This window comes from Alexandromys fortis, unplaced genomic scaffold, assembly GCF_014885135.2.
Source record: "Alexandromys fortis isolate MF-2015 unplaced genomic scaffold, M_Fortis_MF-2015_v1.1 scaffold_199, whole genome shotgun sequence".
Classification (NCBI taxonomy): Eukaryota; Metazoa; Chordata; class Mammalia; order Rodentia; family Cricetidae; genus Alexandromys; species Alexandromys fortis.
In genome coordinates this window covers 2,119,266-2,140,020 of record NW_026068074.1, presented here as the reverse complement: position 1 = coordinate 2,140,020, position 20,755 = coordinate 2,119,266, and the positions used below count along the sequence as shown (strand labels likewise).

Genomic DNA, 20,755 nt, shown 5'->3' with positions numbered 1-20,755 from the left:
GTGAGGCAGATGATTGGTGAGCAAGGTAGGATCCTGGTGACAGAGACGGAGGACATTTGAGTTAGATCTTGAAGGCTGGGAAAGACCTTTCTGCACAGAAGGGAGGGGGTGAAGGTTTTGAGTAAAAAGGATGAAGACATAGAGGGCGTCTTAGGGTTTCTATTGCTGTGATGAAACACTGAAGCTGTTTGGGGAAGAAAAGGTGTTCTTATGTCCCACATCATGGTTCATCGCTGGGGCAGTCAGGGCAGGAACTCAAGCAGGGCAGCAACCTGGAGGCCACAGTGGAATGCTGCTTGCTGGCTTCTTCTCATGGCTTACTCAACCTGCTTTCTTACACACCCAGGGCCACTAGCCCAGGGGTGGCACTGTTCACAGTGAACTGGGTCCTTCCACATCAATGATCAACCAAGAAGATGCACCATAGGCTTGCCCCACAAACCAGTATGGTGGGGGCATTTTCTCGATGGTGGCGCCCTCCTCTCAAATGACTCTTAGCTGTCAGGTTGACATAAAACTATCCAGAACAAAGCTGGGCAGTGGTGGCACATGCCTTTAATTCCAGCACTCAGGAGGCAGAGGCAGGCGGATCTCTGTGAGTTCAAGGCCAGCCTGGTCTACAAGAGCTAGTTTCAGGACAGACTCCAAACCTACAGAGAAACCCTGTCTCGAAAAAAGAAAACAAAAACAAATATATCCAGAGCAGAGAGTCAGATGGGAGGTGGCAACCCATGGAGTGAAGGTTGGCACTCAAAGACACGATGTCAACTGGGCTGGTACCAGGTACATACCCACGATCTCTGCACTCAGGAAGCCAACTGGGCTGATCATGAGGTCAGCCTGGGCAGCATAATGAACTGTGAACCTAAAATCAATATAAAAGATACAGTGTCTGTGATGAACTCAGAGTCTTCAGGTCCTCTGCTCCGTGACAGAGTGTGCTGCCCTCAGAGCCACCACTGCTCCTGCGGTATCAACATCCTTTCTCGTGTGTCTCTGCCCTCTGAAGTCCACCTGACACATTCTATTCCCATCTCTGCCTTCCCTTTCTGGGATGCTGGCCGCCCATCTGCCAGAGCATCCCTCTGCAGTTCCTACGAATGCAGGCTGGGAAAGGTCTTTCGTCATTTCTTACACAGTCACGTCCTCAGCTGCCTCGAGTGTTCCAGACGGCGAGGACACAGCAGTGACCAAGACTCTTGTGTCCATGAAGCTTTGCTGGTTGCTGAACACAGGTGATCTTCAGGTTGTGGAGATGCCGCCTTATTTAGAAGAGCTGGGGATGGCTCTCTGATGAGAAGGCCTGGGAGGGGTTGCTGCACACAGATGCTGTGGGGTCAGAATGGAGGCTTAAGGGGGCTGGGATTTAGTCTTCCTGGCTTACTGCTGTGTTACCAGCACACAGACCCATGATAGGACCACAGTAGGTTTTCAGTAAAGTTTGGTGGAATACAGTTACATGGGTATGAAAGGCTGATGCTGCTCACTTAAGGAAGGTTACTGATTTTTTTTTATTGATGTATACTCTACAGGATGGGGGCTTCATTATGACATTTTCACACATATATGTGACATACTTTGGACACTTTCAACTCCCATCATCCTTCTTTCCAAATTCTATTTTCATGTTTTTAAAATTAAGTTATTACTATTATTATTAATTTGTGTGTATGCGTGTGAGGTGTGTATGGGTATGTGTGCCACAGTGCATGTGTAGAGGTCAGAGGTCAACCCTGTGGAGTCCATTCTCCCTTTTCACTTTATGCAGGTCCTGGGAATTCACTCAGGTCTCCCGGCTGGTGCTGCCAGCACCTCATCCACTGAACCATCTCTCCGGTCCATCTTTTTTTTTTTCCCCTTCAAATCTAGATCTTGCGTGAAAGAAAACAACTTTCGTCTTTGTGATACTGTTTATTTTCCTTAGCACGCCGATTAACAGTTCTTTCAATTTTCCTGAAAATGGCAGCATTTCGTTCTTTATGGCTGAGCCAGACTTCTTCATGTGTCCCCACACCTTCCTTCTCCGTCCACCTATTGCTGGGTATTGCGCCTGGTCCTAGATCTCCGCTGTTGCGAACACCGCTGTGATAAACATGGGTGGGCAGGAAGGAGAAAGTCTGTTTTTAGGACTCAAAATTAAACACCTCTAGATAGGCTTAGTATATTGATTTCAACTTTTATGAGAGAGAGAACATACTGTGTGGGATCAGGCATGTGGTCTCCAGGCTGTTTCAGACACTGTCCACGCGTTCACCTCTACGGCCCAGAACAGGCGTGTTCCGTAGACAGCTGGGACAATAAGCAGGCAAACAAACAAACAAGACTTGCAGGCCTGTCCACACTCTCTGCTCCTCCAGACCCTAGGAAGTGAGGGCCTCCTGGTTGCCAAGTCTTCACCCTGTCTGTGATTCCATAAATAGGCACAGCACACCCTGGGGATGGCACCATCTGCTTCCTGCCAGGCCCCAGTGTCCCAGATGACCCGTATGTCAATTCACATCCAACCAGACAGCAAACTCCCTAACTGCCCATACCAATAGGCTCTCTCCAGTTAGTGCTGGTCACTGACGTATCGAGTGGGTGACTGGTACAGGCTACACGCTGAAACCCACTTGTGGATCTCTGAGGGCGCCCTGACATAGTGGGGGGGCTGTTGTGTTTCTCTAAGTTGTTCTATTACCAGTAAAGACTCAGGAGTCAGATATTGAGATAAAAACCTGATAAGTCAAAGAGTGATGGAGGAGCAACTAGCTGACCTTTCCCCTTCTGCCGGAGACCCGGGAAGCACGTCTCTCCACATGGTCCAGATCAAAAAAGACTATGAATCTCTAAATTCCTCCTATTCCTCCCTATGCTTCTCTCTATCCATGTCCCTGGGTCCTCCATACTCTCTATGGCTAATTCTTGCCAACTAATTGCCGGCTCTGCCTCTAATCCAAGGTTAATTTGATTAAGATAGTCTTGGAACTTTACAGTGCAATCTACTATCCCACAACAGCCACATCTAAGGCCCTGAGAGTGAATGTGCCCCTTCTAGGTGTGCAAGAACCCATGCATGTATTTCTCTACACGCCGTGCCCACTCTGGGGGGGGGCAAGCACAGCTGAGGACCCCATCTAGCCTCTGAGTCACACGGTGTTTCCACAGGGTCTCGGGCACCCTCCCATTCTTCTTCCTGTGGGGTGCCAGATTCTTGCCGAACTCGATGTCTTTCCCTTTCCCAGGCCAGGGCTCCCCCAGGGGTCTTGGCATATCTTCAGGGTGCTGCTCATAAGACCCAAACCGCATCTCTTCTGGCATCTGCTCCTCATCCCCAGCTGAGTCCGCTTCCATTGAAACAGGACCACATCACCATCTTGGGGAGCTCTGGGGATACCATGGAACCTTCAGGGACTGTTCTTTCTGGGGACAGGTGCTGCTCTCTTAAGTTGGAGGGTGACTGACACCCTCCAAAGCATATCTGAATCATCTGGCGGGGGGGGGGCACTTTAGATTCTTGAAATCAGACTCTGTGTGGGATCCTGTCCCTAACGGAGACCTCGTAAATCTAATGACCTGCGGGACCCTTTCTAGCCTCTTCAGGTCATAGTCCAGGAAAGAATGCTGCCATCAGGTGGCAGGAAGACGGCAGTGCCCGGGTCTGGCCTCAGGCTCGTATGTATGTGCACGACAGAAGGTCAGTGCACTTGTCTTTGGTTTATATCCCTCATAACCCTTCAATTAAACATATCAACTTAATAATACCTGACACATTGATGCGGGCGCCGTAAGGGCCACTTGTAAAAGCAGCAAATCAATATGGCGCCAGGCAGCCTCTTCCCCCATTAACGTCTAGTGATTAATCTCTTCCGGGGAGGCTAAGGCATCTTTCGTGTTTAGATGCCAGCTGTTAGGGCCTTCGGTTGTTGACGTGTCCTGTCTTCCTCGTGTCGGCCCTACGATTTTTCCTTAAACGTCAGCTTTGCCCTGCATAGGCCGCGTAGGCTGAATCGGCCCATATCTGCTCAAATACTTTTTTCGCTTTGCGTAACAGAAATAAAAGTGTGAGAGCCATTTGTTTAGCCCCATGTGTATTTCCTCGCCTGCCTAGAGTTATAGTACCAGGGGATTTTGTAAAGGACCCAGCTGTAAGATGCAGCAGCAGCAGCTGGGCACAGATGGAAACCGACAGCAATGAGAAAGAGGGCCGGGGTACTTCAGGGCCTGGCGTTTGGAGTCTGTAGTCCTGAGCTTTGTACTCTGGTCCGCCTTGCTGGCCTTGGGTGGGTTACAGGAAGTTCAGAACCTTGGCTTATTTCTAAAGTGGGGATGCCTGAAGGTCGTTAGGGGGTAAGGATGAATGCAAGTGCCTTTCCATGGTAAAAGCACGCCACGAAAGGAAGAGACAGCCTGGAGCAGACAAAGGACAACATGTTAGTTACCTTTCTGCTGCTGTGACAAATACCACAACCAATGCAACTTATAGAAGAAAGAGTTTATTCGGGTTTATGATGCCACGGGGATAGGAGTCTGTGTTGGTGAGGATACATGGCAGCAAGTGGCAGACATGGCAGCTGGAGCAGGAGATGAGGGCTCCACTGTAAACCACGAACAGGAAGCAGAGAGTGAACCCCAACTTTTGCCCCCCCCCCAGTGAGATGCTTCCTCCAGCAAGGCCACATCTCCTAAACGCACCTGTCTTAGTCAGGGTACTATTACTGCCATGAGACACCGCGATCAAAAGCAATTTGGGGAGGAAAGTATTTATTTGGCTTATGCTTCCCGGCCACTGTTCATCATTGAGGGAAGTCAATGCAGGAATTCAAGCAGAGCAGGAACCCGGAGACAGGAGCTGATGTAGAGGCCATAGAGGAGGGCTGCTTACTGGCTTGATCTTCATGGCTTGCTCAGTTGTTTTCTTATAGATCCCAAGACCATCAGCCCAGGGATGGTGCCACCCACAATGGATTGGGCCCTCCCATATCAATCACTAATTAAGAAAATGCTCACAGTCTTTTGTACAGCCTGATCTAATGGAGGTATTTTCTCAGTTGAGGTTCCCATCACTCAAATGACTACAGCTTATGTCAAGTTGACATAAAACTAACCAGCATACTACGCCAACAGAGCCACCAATGGGGGACCAAATATTCAGATGCACAAGCCTATAGGGGACATCTCTTAAAACCACTACAGGCAAAACCAAAAGCTTCAGACTAAAAAAGGATAAAAATCAAAGCCCCACAATGGACACAAACTTCATGGCGTGAGATGAGTGCTCCCCCAAAGACCAGGGACAGGATGAGGGGGTCTTCTCCTGCTGCCTCTAGTCAACATTGCACTGTAAGCTTCGTCCAAGCAGATGGGCACAAAAAGCAACAAAGGAGACAAGGATTGGGAAGAGAACTAAACTGTATCTATTTGCACATAACATGAGCTTGTATTTTGCATAGCAGACCCTGGGAACTCAGCAAGAACCATCAGATGGTGAATAAGTTCAACACAGCAGCAGCATGTAGCATCTGCATCCAAAACTAATCATATTTCCAGATACCAGCAGCAAATAACCCAAGTATGGGAGGAAGGAAAGGACTCTGTTAATAATCATAAAATAGTAAAGAAACATAAAAATACTGGGGATGAATGCAAGAAAAGAGCACAAAGTCTATTCTTTGAAAACTATAAAATGTTGCTGAAAGAAATGCAGGTGGGGCTAAGAAGACAGGAAGGCAGTGGTCACGGAAGGAGGGTGGCATATTAAGCTGGTTCCTCTGTCCTCGGTGTTCTTCAGGTTCAACACAATTCTTCAGGTTGAACAAAATTCCAACTTGCTTTTCTCCAAAAGTTGAGAAGTTGATCCTAAGCTTCACATGAAAATGCCAGAAACCTGGAATGGCCAAAACAAAATTTAAAGCCAGAATTTCTAATTTCCAAACTTACTACAAAGCTACAAAGACCCATCTAGTGTTGGCATAATGGTAGCCATATAGATCGACCACATACAAGATGGAGCCTGCACTCCTGCTGATGGATTTCTGTCAGTGGGCCTAGGCAATCCAGTGCTGAGAGGTCACCTCCAGCAGTGGTGCTGGAGTAACTGGCACCCGCATGCCCACGCTGCACCCCTTTATACACAGGTCCATGGTCAAGTGCAAGGATTAAAGGTACAAGACTTGGAGACTGAAGGGGTGAATGTCCATATGATGGGTTAGGCAATCCTAAGTTATGATCCCCAAATACTCAGGATGAAGAAAAATGCAATAAGTTGTTCTTCATTAAAGCCTGAACTCTTTATTCTATCGTCTGCTTATATCTGTCATATATCTACCTATCATCTATCTACCACCTATCTGTAATCTATGGCTGTAGAGCTGTCATCTATGTATCTATCATCTATGAATGTATCATCAATATTTCTATACCTAGCACCTGCTTCTTCATCTCTGTCTAGGCATCTCCTGAGTGACAAAAGGCAAGTCATCCCCAGTGTCGCAAAACTAGAGGCCTCATCCACTGTGTGTGGGAGGCCAGTTGACCCAGCTGCTTAGGAGACAGCCTGTGTCTCCTTGAGAACATGACCTACGATTTTACTCCCAGGGCATGCCCCAGAGAAACAAAACCTTGGCCACAAAAGCCTTGTCTGTGAACCCTAGCAAATGTCCTCAAAAGGAGCACACGCCCAGTGCCACGGGCTAGAGAACAGACTGCTGAAATGCAGTGCCCGCACTGTCTGCTTTGTCTTAGGGCACGTGGCCCAACACTCGCTGGAGGCTAGGACCCTCCTGTAGAGCAAGCGGCATCCGGACTGGTTTCCCCTACACGCTGCAGCACTGACGCACGGGCCCCAAGCTACCTGTCCCTCCATAGTCTTTGTATGGGGCCTCCTTCGCACCATTATCCTCACACTTGGGACCTTCCGAAGTAAAATAAGAGCTACCCAGATGCAAGCATTATGGTCCTGTGAAGTTAGTTAATAACAAAGAGGCTCCTGAGGGACCGACAGGAGGCCTTGTATGCAGTATGGATTTACTGCTCCAGGGCTGAGGAGTAGCAGTGTGGGAAGCGCCTGGCCGCCGTGAATGGGGTGTGACAAAAACATCTGAGTTTTTTTATTTGTTGAATTTTCCATTTATTACTTTGAGACTGTGGTTGACCACAGGTAATGGGGGCTGCAGAAAGCAAAACAAAGCAATGTGATTCTATACTTAAAAAGAAAAATCAATGGAGTGCCAATACACTGTACACCTCAGACACCTTAGAACCACGATGCTGAGGGAGAGGAATCAGTCACAGAAGGCCACGGGCTGGATGGCACCATTTCTGTGAAATCCCACACTAAGCAAACCTAGAGAAAGAAAACAGATTAGTCAGAGCCTCAGGCCGAGAGGGTTGGAGGAAGGAAGGATGGACTGTGAATAGGTGTGGGGTTTATTTTCTGGACAATGAAAATGTGGAAAATTGATCGCAGGGATTGTTGGCACGACTCGGGACAATACTGGGGATACATGGAAAACTATTGACTTGCCTTAGAACAGCGAATCCTGGGCCATGTGAGTTATACTTCAAGCAAAGCATTGTAGAGAGAAGAGACATCAAAACCCCTGCACAGAAACCTTAATTACCACCTGGAGCTGGGCTTGGTGGGAGCTGGAGCCAGAATGGATGCTGTGAGCCCGCCCTCTTTAGGCACAGGGGAAAGTCAAGGGCCACCATATTCCCACAGGCTCACTCACACAGACATTTAATTTCTTTTAAATGGGTAAAGTGCTTAATACTTAACACATTCGTCTTTATACCACCGAGGCTGTAAAATATAATTTTTTGAGACAGAGTGCTGGCTGGTTTGATGTCAACTAGATCCAAGCTGGAGTTGTCTGAGAGGAGGAAACCTCAGTTGAGAAAAGGGCTCAATAAAATATGGCTGTCGGGCATTTTCTTAATTAGTGATCAATGGGGGAGGGCTCAACCTATTGTGGACGGGGCCTGCTGGTCCTGGGTGGGCTGAGCAAGCCATGGGAGGCAAGCCAGTGAGCAGCGCCCCTCCACGGCTTCTGCATCAGCTCCTCCCTCCAGGCTCCCGCCCTGTTTGAGTTACTGATCCGACTGCTTTTGGTGGTGAATGGTTACATGGAAGTGTGCATGAAATAAACCCTTTCCTCCCCAGGTTGTTTTTGGTTATGGTGTTATCACTGCAGTACGAACCCTAGCTAGGACAGACAGGGTCTCGTTCTAAACGGTCTTCAGGTTCACGATTGACCTAGCTCAGCCTCCCAGATGCTGGAATTAAGGCATCTGCCACTACACTGGGCTGAAGTACCGTTTTTGATATTAGTTTTCTTTTCGATGTAGGGAGGAGGTCATGAAGGCAAAGAATCCAAGATCCAATCAGTGTGCTGGTCTGGCCTAAATTTGAACACCCCACTTACCCACCTCTCCAGCATTTGGGAAAATAGTGTATCATTAAAGACAGTTTAAAACGATTTACTCAAAATCTAACAAAAAATTCAATTTTCTTGCTTGAGGGGAGATGTTGTTGAGCTTCAGCCCCGGGGCTTTTGTGTGTTTGCTGCTCAGCTACTAGGCCAGTTCCTTAGCCCCTTTCTCCTTATCGCTCCCTTCCGGAATGTTCTTGCTTGTCAACACATCTATATTGTTGATGATAATCTAAGCGGCGCTATTTTTGCCACTCGGCCCAGGCTGGTGGCTCAGCATTTCAGAGCCTTGCGGTTTTCATCTGTAAAGGCAGGGTCTGGTCTCTCAGTGCAAAGCAGAAGGTAGAAACAAACCTGCCTGGGCACCAGCATGCTGTCCGCCCGAGGGTGGCCTGCGGGATCGTGAGCAGGAGATACACAAATCAGAGCAGAGAACTTTCGAGGCCCCCTGTGCTCAGGCCCCGTCTTCCTTAGCCCCATCGGCCGCCACTGCATTCTGGGCCTTGCTATTATTATGTGACTGCCAGGAAGCTCAGGAACCAGAGACCTTTAGGAAACTTTGTCTGAGAACTGTGGAGGTTCCAAGCAGATAAGAGGACCTGGGGCAGGAAGGGTGTGGAGAGGAGCCTGGAGAGGCCAGAGGAAGCCTCCCTGGGTCCACAGTGGGAATTTGAGCTTCTTCTATGGGAAGTTACCAAAGCTGTGTGTGCATGTGCTGGCGTGCACACGTGTGCATATGCTTCATGTGATCAGAGTACAGAACGGACAGGAAGGAACTAGATGCTTCTGGGAGAGCATGAGAGGTGTAGCCTGGGCAGGTTGGTGGCCAGAGGAGATGCAGGGCAGGAGACAGAGGAGCTCAGGCCTGTGGCTTGGTCAGGGATGGGGAGCTAGTGGTTCCCACCCAAGTTCCTGGCACACAACAGGCCTCTTGGCATTCTGGTTAAAGAAACTGCCTCGTGGGTCTGGTTAGGGGTGGTGTTGCCCCTGGGACCCTCCGAAGGGGACAGGCAGATTGTGAAGCTGTGACCTCCTGTTCTGAAATCCTTCTTTTCTTTCCCCAGGTGAGACATGCCGCAGCTTCATTGACCTGGCTCCGGCTTCAGAGAAAGGTAAGTAGTTAGCTCTGCAGCATGTTGGCCCTATTCCTCCAGGGGCTCAGGCCTTTCTTGCTCTCTTTATGGGGACTAAGGGCTCCCGAGAGCATATGTCATGTTTTTACTGGTGGTCCAGTTTGACTTTAGGACTTGATGGCCACACAGAAGACTGTCTGATGGCGTATATCAAATGTTTACGAGGAGACTCTGTCACCCAGTGATGGAAGCCTTTTCTGCCTCCACGCCTCTCAAAGGCTCTGGTTTTTCCTCTGGATGGCAGGGTTAGTTTGCAGCAGCTGAATGGCTCTCCCAGCTGCCCCCTGAGGTCCCAGGTGCTCTTGGGTCAAGTTGCCAGCTCCCCATCTTCCCTCTGCACTTGATTTTCCACTTCCAACAGGAACCAAGGCATAAGAGACGAATGACTTTCTCTGAGCCATCTTCCCCCACCCCCTTGGGGTCTGCCCCAGTGACTTCTCTCCCTCCCCAAGCATGCTCTTCTTCTAGACTCTGTTAGCATACCAGCTTCCTCTGTCCTGGAGTCCTTCTAGTCTGCTGAGGTGACAAAACACCCACCCCCTCAACACACATCAGTGGGCCTCACTGCACCATTCTCTGGGCTCTGTTTTTTATACACAGAGTCACACAGCCCCCCTCACAGGTGAGGAAACAGGCACAGCATAGTCTCAGAGTTAGGAGGTAGGATTATAACCTGCTCTTTCCTTGTTTCTTTCTGTTCTTTAAAAAAAATGCTTGCATTTAACTGTGTGAGCATGTATGTAGGCACATGTTTAACTGTGTGAGCATGTATGCAGGCACATGTGTACCACAGCGCAGGTCTGCGAGGCAGAGTGTAGTCTGTGGCATTAGTTCTCTCCACCATGTGTGCCGTGGGGGTTGAACTCAGGGCATCGGGCTTGGTGGCAAGTGCTCTTACCCTCTTCCTACCTGTTGTTTGTCTCCTGAGACAGGGTCTCATGTAGGCCAGGCTGGCTTTGAACTCTTGATCTTCCTGTCTCTACTGAACCTGGTTCTCAGACTCTGTTTCCTCTGTGGCTAAGGTAGATCCAGCGGATTGTGGGAAGCCTGGGGCCCCTTCTCCATGGCCTCTGAGTGAGTTCAGGCTGGCATTTCCCTCCTTGCCTTAACCTCTGCACTAGACATCTTCATGTTTCTGTGACAAATTATCGACCGCTGAGCCTCTTGGTGGCCACCATGGTTTTATTACTTACTGTGATGGTTTGAGGTGGAAAGGCCCTGTAGACTCATGCTATGTCACCAGTGAGTGACACTATTAGGAGGTGTGGCCTTGTTGGAGAAATGTGTCGCTGGGAGTGAGCTTACTACTTACTTACTCTGTTATGGTGGGTGTGGATTCAAGGACTCACACATGCTGCGTGGGCACTCACCAGTGAGCAACACCCTAGTGTCAGAATGGTTTTTAAAACTTTATTTATCTACTTTATGTGTATGGGTGTTTTGTTTGCATCTGTGTCTATATATAGGTCATGGGATCCCATGGCACCGGAGTCATGGGCAATTATGAGCTGCCGTGTGGGTGCTGGGAACTGAACCTGGGTCCTCTGGAAGAGCAGTCTGTGCTCTTAACCGTCGAGCCATTTCTCCAGCCTGTGTGTGCGCACCTGCGTGGATCCCTGCATGTGTGCATGTGCGTGTGCGTGTGTGTGTATTGTGTAGTGTATCATCTTGTTATAGTCCAGATTAACCTCAAACTCATGGTTCTCCTGTCTCAAACTCCTGTGTGCTGGGCTCACACCTAATTTGGAATGCTCTTTTATTTTTAAAGCCCATGTCACATAACAAAACCCCTTATTTGACCTCCCCGTGGGTCACAGCTTACTCAGGGTAAACTCAATATTGTTGCTATGGCCCTGATAGGCTTCATGTGACCTGGTCTTCTAGCCAGGATGTCGTCCTCTGCCACCTCCCCTTCCTCAGCTCTGGAATACTTGCTGTTCCTTTAGTCAGCCAAGCGGCTGTGTGCTTCAGGGCCTTTGCACGTGCTGTTCCTGCTCCTAGAACACTGTTCCTCCAGGTCTCTGTCACAATAACACACTCTTAGCGAAATCTTAGTAACACCTAAGTGCAGATGCTAGAGACAGGACTCGTATGGGCTCCCCTTTGGTGCTCACGACTACTGCACTGCTTTATCAGTGTTTGCCACGCCATGCACATTGCATACTTGAGGATGCAGATGTACATACATTTTATATATATGGAATCATGAGTTCCCTTTCTTATCAGACCCACAACTTCTCACCTGCTCCCCCTCATCTCTCCCCACCCCTAAATCCACCTCCTCCTCTTTCTTCTTCTGTGCTGTGGGTAAACCAAGACCCAGCGCATGGTAAAGCATGACTTCTACCCCGGAGCTGTACACAAGTTCTCCCGTCCTTTTGTGAGCAGCTATGGGATACCCTGCGATATGGAGACTTCATTTAAAGCAACAGGATGCTCTGTCGGTGTCGCTTTTGCACTTTGTTCTGTATCATAGCTAAGCCTTGGAGACCTGTGCACATCTCTCCTTCAGAGGCCAGTACACTTCCAGACCCAGGAGACAGTCTGTCACTTTTCCTTCTCCAGGTCTAGTTGTATGACAAGTGCTACACTCTTTTCTCTAGAGGACCTCGTGCCTCACTCTCTCTCCAGGGTTTCCACAGTGACCTCTCAGCTGGCTGCCTGTTCTCCAGGCTGCACTGCTTAAAACCCATTCTGCACCTACAGAATACTCTAGAAGACAATGATGAGTGTGAACATCTGCTTATGGCAACATGGGGCGTGGCCGAGGGCTCTAAGCCTGCCTCCCTACCAACATCCGTTTCCCTAACTCTCCAGCATCTTCTCATGCCTCTGTACCTTGTTGATATTGCTTGACCTTACAAACTTCTATTCATACTTCAAACCCTTCATAGACACAACCCGTTTTGAAAAGCATCCCCAAGCCTTCCCAAGATGCCTGTCCACAGTGGGTCATGTCAACCCCAATCACACTGGTTCGGAGCCACCTGTACCAGACTGGCACTCCCTCGGGACAGGCGATATGTTTTGTCCTCTCTCACCCTAGAGTGCCAAATATTACGGACACATAGAGTTTAGTAACGGCTTGATGAATGAAAAAGGAAAAGAGGGAGGGCACCTTGGGCGCGGATCTGGGCGATAACTTTTGTCTAGTGACCTGGATCCAACCTCTGTAGCCTGCATCTGCTCCAGCCTACATGGCTGAGCTGCTGTAAGCCGTCTCCATTTCCACTTGCTGCAGCCAGCAAGCCAGGGGCTTTGAAGGGTACCGGGCAGAAATCTGTGTGAAACAATGTCGCAGGTAGCTGGTTTCAGGTCGCTGGTCCAGGCTTTGGCTGAGCTGGTTCTCAGCCGCGCTCCTCCGGTTTCTCAGCCTCCCTACCGCTCTGTCCTGATCATAGCGCAATTCTTCTGCTCACTCAATTTAGTGCGTTTTATTGCTTATGTTGGAGAACAGGGGTATGCGGAGATGGGAACATACTGGAGAGAGAGTGGAACCAGCGCCACAGGGGCCCCAACTGCCATTGGTACTACCCTGGGGCCGTTGCTGGCCTGCACAGTCCTCAGCCCTGCTGCCTGGGCTTCACAGTAACCACCGTTCTTGAATACAAACACACAGCAGAGCCTGTTTGCCCGGTGCCATTTTGCCCCTCACCCCACTCCCTGCCCCATACAGGCACCTTGCCCAGGATCAGGCTATCCTGTTCTATGTCACCCAACCTGGATTTGCAATTGTCCCTCTGTGTGTGGCTGGAGCAAGGCAGTGTGGAGAAACCCTATCCCCCAGCCAAGCTCTAGAGAAATGATTCTCAGCTGGTGGGTCCCGACCCCCTTGGAGGTTGCATATCAGATATTCCGTATATCACATATTTATATTATGACTCATAACAGTAGCAAAATTACAATTATGAAGCAGCAATGAAATAATTTTATGGTTGGGGTTCAACATAACCTGAGGGTCACAGCATTCGGAAGGTTGAGAACCTCAGTTGTAGAGGGACAGACAAGTTGTCAGAGCCACAGTCTGTGGACAGAGACCCTCAGCAGGATAGAGGGACAGACAAGTTGTCAGAGCCACAGTCTGTAGACAGAGACCCTCAGGAGGAGAGGTGGATGTGGCTGATGCAGGAATGGTCTGGAAGTGGTTTCTTGTCTGATCTCAGGGCATCAGGAAGAATAGCCCTGTGGGATGAATGGCCTGTGAAAATGTGGGCTGTGTTGTCAGTGTGGGGGCAGCAGCAGGTTCTCAGGAGACAATGGTGGAGAGCTGAGCAATGGAAGGTCGGGAGCCCGGAGAGGTATAGGTGCTCTCTCAAAGTCACACAGCACTCTTTGGTCAACCTTGACTCACCTTCTGTTGTAGAGGACGCTTGAACAATGTCCTGTGGGCTCTGCCGGCTTCCTTCCTCAACCACCCTTCCCTTCCAGGCTGCTGAGCCTCAGGGCCACCGGACCCACCCCACCTCCCTAGCTCCAATTCTGTCTTTCTTTCCCAAAGTTCAGCATCTCTAATTATGGACTCATGTAAGCCCCTCAGCCAGGGGCGGGGGTGGGGTGGGGAGGACGGCTCCCAGATCACAACATCTAATGATTACTTTAGCTGCTCCAATTCCAATTATGCAGGATTACCTTTCCAGGTAATTAGGGATCTGGGTAGCTTCGCCTGCTCTTTCCCCTCGCAGAGCGTTGTATTAACCCTGACCAGTGACCGGCTTTCATGTTCTATAATTGGAAACGCTTCCTCAGTGCCGAGAAGCCTGTTGAGCGTAAACAGCGGTGATTTAAATTTCTAAGTGGCTCTGCACACTCTGCTGAGAGATCGCTGTGTGGCTCAGGGGTTCACTGGCCGGCTCGGCACAGGGTTGGGCGGTGCTCATCCCACACGTTTGTTGGCGGGGACCAGGACCCACAGCCTCGGTTAAGAGAACATTTGCCTGGAAGTCTACCTGCTGCTCACTGCTGAACAACCCTGCTTGGGATGTCCTGACATTTGTAACCAGATCTTATTGTCTGTGCTAGTTCGCCTGCTACTGTAACAAACACTTGACATCACTTACAGAAGAGGCAGGATTTGTATCTGCTAACATTGTGGGAGGCTCCGTCCCCTAATCCTTGGCCCTGTCATTTTGGGCTTATGTGAGGCAACACATCTGGCAGGGTTCGGTGGCAGAGCACACAGAGGGAAGGGCGGACCAAGCTCCCAAAGTCCCCTTTGAAGCCACATCCCCCATGACCTCACTTTCTTCTCAAATCTGCAATTGTCACATCTCTTACATAAGCGCCACATTACTTATGTCTGACATCTGCTGTGTGCACGATACTATGTGCTGGTCCATGGTGCCTGAGCAGTGTGAAGCATATTCCAGTTACCCTACACCACCAGGCCCAATGCAAACAAGATGCAAATGCTATGCAAATGAATAGGAATAGCTGCTGGTCTGCCTCAATAAGGCAATAAAAGCCAATCTATGTTCAATATGGATCACTCTCCTTTTCTTGAGGCAGGATCTCACTACACACCTAGCTCAGGCTAGCCTCAAACTCATGATCCTCCTGCCTCAACCTCCTGAGTGGTCAGAAGATAGGGGTACACTGCTGTGCCTGGCACAGTCTGTTTTTAAGCATTTCCCTTGTATAGTTGAGCCTGGGCACAGACTTGTGAATATAGAGAGCAGACGGTGGTTTCCTCCATGTAATTTACTAATGAAAATGCATGGCTATTAAATAGGTGCTCTGTGCGTTCACAGACAAGCACACATAGCTATGGAACCCACTACCTGGTTAAGACACAAAGCCAGGGCCAGCTCAAAGATGGGAGACCCAGCACAGAGGGTCCCCTATGTGTGGTTCAAAGCTGAAGCTGCTGGGCTTTGTGCATCCCCTGCCACCCTTACTTGGGGACACTCTGCTTACTCTCTCTCCGGGTGTTGATTTGGTTTGTTGTTTGCTCTTCCTCGACAGCGGCTTTAGGGAGCCAATTTGTTTTTCTTAGAATGCTTTGCAATTACTAATAGGAACAATATCAAAAGCTCCTAGGGCTGAGAGATGGCTTAGTCGGTAAAGAGTTTGCTTGACAAGTGTGAAGCTCTATGGATAGCATAAGCCTGCAATCCCAGCTCTGGGGAGGTAGAGATGGAGGATCCCTGGGACTCACTGGCCCACCAGACTAACTTGCTTGGCAAGCTCCAGAACTTTGGAAGAGTAAAGTAAAATATAAAACTAAAACAAAAAACAAAGAAAGGTGAATGTCAGTCTGAAGACTGATATTCAATATTGCTCTCTGGCCGCTAAATGCCCAAACACACCTGCATAAAACACACACACACACACACACACACACACACACACACACACCAATTTACTTCTGTTTTAGTAAATGCCAGGCCCAGTCCTACAACTAACTGAGAAGCGGAGGCTATATCTGTATCAGGCTGTGCTTGAGCAAACGGAGGCTAAGTGAGGTGGGGACATCTGTTGAGATAACATGGTCAGGGGCTGTGTTACCTGAATGTCTCCTGTCCCGGGGCGGAGTGGGGGAGAGGGCTATGGGAATGAAGTGATTCCTGGGCAAACTGGCCAGGGAGGTGAGCTGGGCAGGAAGGGATTGCTAGGGTGGGGTAGGGAGTGCAGGGGCTCTCGTGACTATCCAGCCTTCCGCCTCTTGTGTCTTGCTTCATTGCCTTCCTGCTCTTCCTACTGCTCCGAGAAAGGGACCGACTCCTGTTCCACTCCCCAAAGGCCACTTGCTAAAGGTTTGTCTTTCAGCCTATGGCACCTCCCTTAGAAGAAGTGTCACAGGTAGGCTTGGTGAGAGTCAGTTAGGTTGTCAGGGCTGGGCCTCAGAAGGGGACATAAGGACCCTAGACCCTTCTCCCATCTCCCTGCTTCCTGCCCACCTTTCCCCCCTGTGTATTCCTGCCATGGTGGACAGTACCCACCCTAGTCCACAGCAAGGGGCCAAGAGACTTTAACTGAAACCACCTGTAGAGATATCCTCCAGTTGAAACATGTCTTTCAGGCTCAGGTAGCAAAACTCAGGAAGCCCTAGGAAACTTCTCAGACTTAGAAAGCTCTCAGGACCCCTTCTGCAGTCATGCAAACAGGAACAACTGTTGTGGCATCTGTGTGTGGGGGTGCAGCTTCTGGGGATGCAGCTTCCAGGGGAACAGCTTCCGGGGATGCAACTTCTAGGAGCATAGCTTTCAGGGGTGCAGCTTCCGGGGGAACAGCTTCCAGGGATGCAGCTTCCAGGGGTGCAGCTTCCGGGGATGCAACTTCTAGGGGCACAGCTTTCAAGGGTGCAGCTTCCGGGGGTGTAGCTTCCAGGGTACAGCTTCTGTGAGTGACCCCAGTAACCCTCTGGCTCACCAAGCTAGACTCTGGGGAGGATGCTGTTTTTAGTCTGTTGTTGGTTCATTCATGTCACCCCAGAAAATTCACATGACACCCCTGAAGTTGTCAGCCAAGGTAAGCCTGTCCAGTCCCAGTTGACTCTTCTGGGATTTTGTCCCCTGGAACAGAAATATAGGGATGTGGGCTCAGCTGCTGTTCCCAGACAAGGAGCTGAGGCCCTCAGTGGAGTTCTGTGGCTGCCACCGGCTCCGTGTCTTTCTCCTGAATAAATGCTCTAGGAAATGGGGTCCCCTTTGCAGCACGCTCTCTCAGCCCTGGCACACAGTAGACACTTAATAGGCACTGTCTGCATACCAGCCTACTGCAGGCATGTTATTCCACTGAAATCTCATCATAGGCCTCAAAGGGGGTTTGATTTTTCTTGTTTCTCAGACAGGGAAGTTGAGGCTTGGAGAGAGACCAGAGCATGTTTCGGGCCACACGGTGTCAGAGCTAGGGTTTAATTGTACAGCATCTAAGTGCCATGTCAAAAAGCATGGGCTCTGGATTCAAATTCTGACTCTGCCGCAGTCTCTGTAGGACATCAGACATGCTACCCATCTCTTAAGCTCAATGTCCCTCCGTAAGATGTGGGGGTCACAGCATGCAGTTTACGGAGTTCTGAGACCTAAGTGAGAAGATCCACACAAGAGTAGATGGACAAATATCTGGTTGGGTGTTTTGTTCTGTTCCCCCAGCTCCCCGTTCCTCCTGGCTAGCGGCAAACTAACTTGGAAACAACCTGGTTTGTGTTTGAGTCTACTCAGCTAATGTTCAGTTTACTCCACTGAGGGTGGCACAAGATCCCATCCCCCCCAGGCACGCTCCCACCCCCTTTCCTTCTTCCCACAGCTCTCAGGTGTGTGTCAGAGCTGTAAGACAGCGACTCAGAGAGTTGAGCAAGGAGCCTGACGTTGCACAGCGCAATACCAGATCCTCTTGGCCTCGTGCTGGTTTCACCCCATCAGAAACATCTTCCCACCCACACTTCTGGTCCCTCTTCTGCTTCCTGGGCTCTGGATAAGCTTTGGGCTGCTCACTGTGTGTTCCCCCTGCCTGGGAGGCCCCTGCCTTGAAGCAGACAGCTGTCAGGGTCCACGTGTTGGAGCAGCTGAGGGAATCCAAGGCACCCTCTGCTCCCGCGGCATCCCATCTGCCGCCTCCCACAGCCATCTGCTGGGCTTGCCGGCGGCATTGCGATGCTTGAACATGGCATAGATGCCCAACAGGCTTCATGGCCTTGTGGCATCAGGGAGCCACCCACACCTGCAGCCCCCTGGAACCTCAAACTCTGGGCAGCCTCCCAAGGGGGCATTCTTAGAGGCCAGAATCCACTTAGCCTTGTCCCTCCACCCTCCAGGGTCAACTGGATGGATGCCAACGAGACTCCTCTGGCTCTCTGTCCTGGGCTGCACTGTCCTTGCTGGCCTGGAGAGAGGCCGATGTGCGTGCTGGAAACACGGTTTCTCTGGGCGGCTTCTGCCTGGTAGCCCCCAGCATTTGTCTCTCCCTGTCTGTCGACTGGCATGGAGGCTGTCCACCCCACTCATTAGGTTCTGTTGATCGTGGCGCTGGGGACAGAGGAGCCTCAAGCTTGCCAAGACAACACTCTGATGTCTAGTCACATCCCCAGCCTGCTCTAAGTCACTTTAATGGTAGCTTTACTGAAATTTTGTGGCCCTCCTGGGCAATCTGCCCATGGAACGTGTCTACTCTAGCAATAGCGTCAGAGCTATGTGCCCACTGCCACCCAGTCGAGAGCATCTTTGTCACCCAGCACCTCTCCCTCCACAGCTGCCCCCAAACTAGACAGAGACAGCACCCAGTGCCCTGCTGTTGTGAAGTTGTGTCCCCTGAATTAATTTTATTTCTAAAGGGTTTTTAAAAAGAGTTATCAGTTCTCTCTCTCACTCTCCCCCTTTCTGCATGCATGTATATGCATGTGTATACATGCGTGTTCATGTGTGTTCTTGCGTGTATATGTGTGTTCTGATGCACATGTGTGTAGAGGGTATATGTGTGCATATACATCTGTGTTTAAGTGTTTCTTTTCTTTTTATTTTGGAGCTATCGTCACTGAACCTGGGTTTCCTGGCTTCAGTAGACCAATGAGCTGCAAGGACTTCTTGTCCCCTTGGGGATTGCTGGTGTACTGCCACCCGACCAGGCTTTTTACATGGGCGCCGGAGTCCCCCTCAGGCCCTATGTGTGTGCTGCAGGCACTTTACCCACTGAGTCACCTCGCCAGCCCAGTAATTCATTTCTTTTGATTGCCAAATAATGTGCTTTTGAAATTGACACAATATTTGCACTTATTTATGGGGTATCAGACTTTGACGTGTGGCTGTAATGTGTAATTATCAAATTGGGTAATTAGCATTCTCAGTTCCTCCAGCAGTTACTCCTAGAGGCTCTAAAATATACAGTAAACCACTGTGAACTGTACCAACCCTCCGGCTCTCTCCTCTGAAACTCACTTAAACTGGTTTTCCTTTTGGTATGGATAGAATACATTTTGCTGAGCTATTATTTATTTGTTTAAACCTTTTCAAAACTAGAGAAAATAGCACAATTCAGAGATGTGGGAAAATACACAGAAGGCTTGACAGGCCATCGTAAATCAAAACCCCCAGGCTGGGAATGTGGCTGCGAGGCTCTCTCAGAAGCCGCTGTCCCACTGCCTCCTGCACAGGGAGCTCTTGCTTTGCGCTTAGCGTTACAGCAGCAGCTGGCAAGCTGGGGCTTCTTGTCTTTTTGTAAATAAAGTTTTATTGGGACACAGCTGTGCCCATTCTTTCTGTGTGGCTGTGGCTGCTTTTGTGCTACAAGGTCAGAGTTGAGCAGCAGTGGCTGAGACTGTTCACTCTCTGGTTCTTCATAGAAAAAAATCTTCAAGGGTCACACTCACGGTGTTGCATGTGTCAGGATTATATGTCTTTGTGCATATGTGTATTTATGTGTATGCGTGTGTGTGCCCATATGCATGAGAGTGCACACAGAGGCCAGTGTTTAACATACGGTGCCTTTCTCAATTACTCCCCATCTTATTTTTTGAGATAGGGCCTCTCACTGAACCGAGAGCTTGTAGTTTGGGACAGTCTAACTGAGCACGCCCAGCCTTTGCATGGGCGCTGGAGCACTCACACAGGTGCTCGTGGCTCCAGGGCAGGTTCTTAATGAAGTGAGTGCTCTCCTTACCCGCCCTCCGTTTCTTCTTAAAGTGAGATAATAAATAGCCCATCACCAGCGCAGGCCACATTTACCTGCCGAGGAAAGCTCAGCTGTCAGGAAGAGTGACAGTGATCACAGGTGTGCAAATATCTGTTGGAATCTCGATTCTATTTTATGTTGTGGTTAATGCCCAGAACGGCAGCTTCTGAGTCACATAGTGTGATTCAGCGTTTAATTGCAGAGGACTCGGCATACTGTCTTCCAGAGCAGCTGGACCATCCCACGTTCCCACTGGTGATCCAGTTCCCTTACCTCCTGGCCAAGACCCGTTCTCACCTCCTGCCGCCCTGAGCTGACGCTGACTGGATTTTTGCAGAGTCTGGAGAATGCTTCTCTGGGTTTCTAGAGGATTATTTTCTGTTGCTGTGATAAATACTATGACCAAAAGCAACCTGGGGACGAGGGTTTGTTTACAGGTAACACTCCATCACGGAGAGGGCAGGAACTCAAGACAGGAGAAAGTAGGAGCTGAAGCAGAGGTCATGGAGGCGTGCTGCTTACAGACTTGCTCCCCATGGCTTGTTCAGTTGGCTTCCTTATACAACCCAGACCACCTGCCCAAGGGTAGTACTGCCCACAGTGGGTGGG

General features: G+C 49.8%; 1 protein-coding gene across 2 annotated transcripts in view; it reads left to right on the top strand.

Annotated features, from left to right (window-relative positions):
* Gsg1l (GSG1 like) overlaps window positions 1–20,755 on the top strand; it is a 191,676-nt gene that overhangs the window by 52,257 nt on the left and 118,664 nt on the right. Inside the window, exons 1-2 of one of the 2 annotated variants that reach the window (XM_050121628.1) lie at window positions 9,141–9,229; window positions 9,476–9,523. In XM_050121628.1, coding sequence (XP_049977585.1) covers window positions 9,148–9,229; window positions 9,476–9,523 — 130 coding nt within the window. In that variant the 5' untranslated portion in view covers window positions 9,141–9,147. Of the gene's footprint in view, window positions 1–9,140; window positions 9,230–9,475; window positions 9,524–20,755 lie in introns of those variants that run through there. The other variant, XM_050121627.1, reaches the window with a different exon arrangement.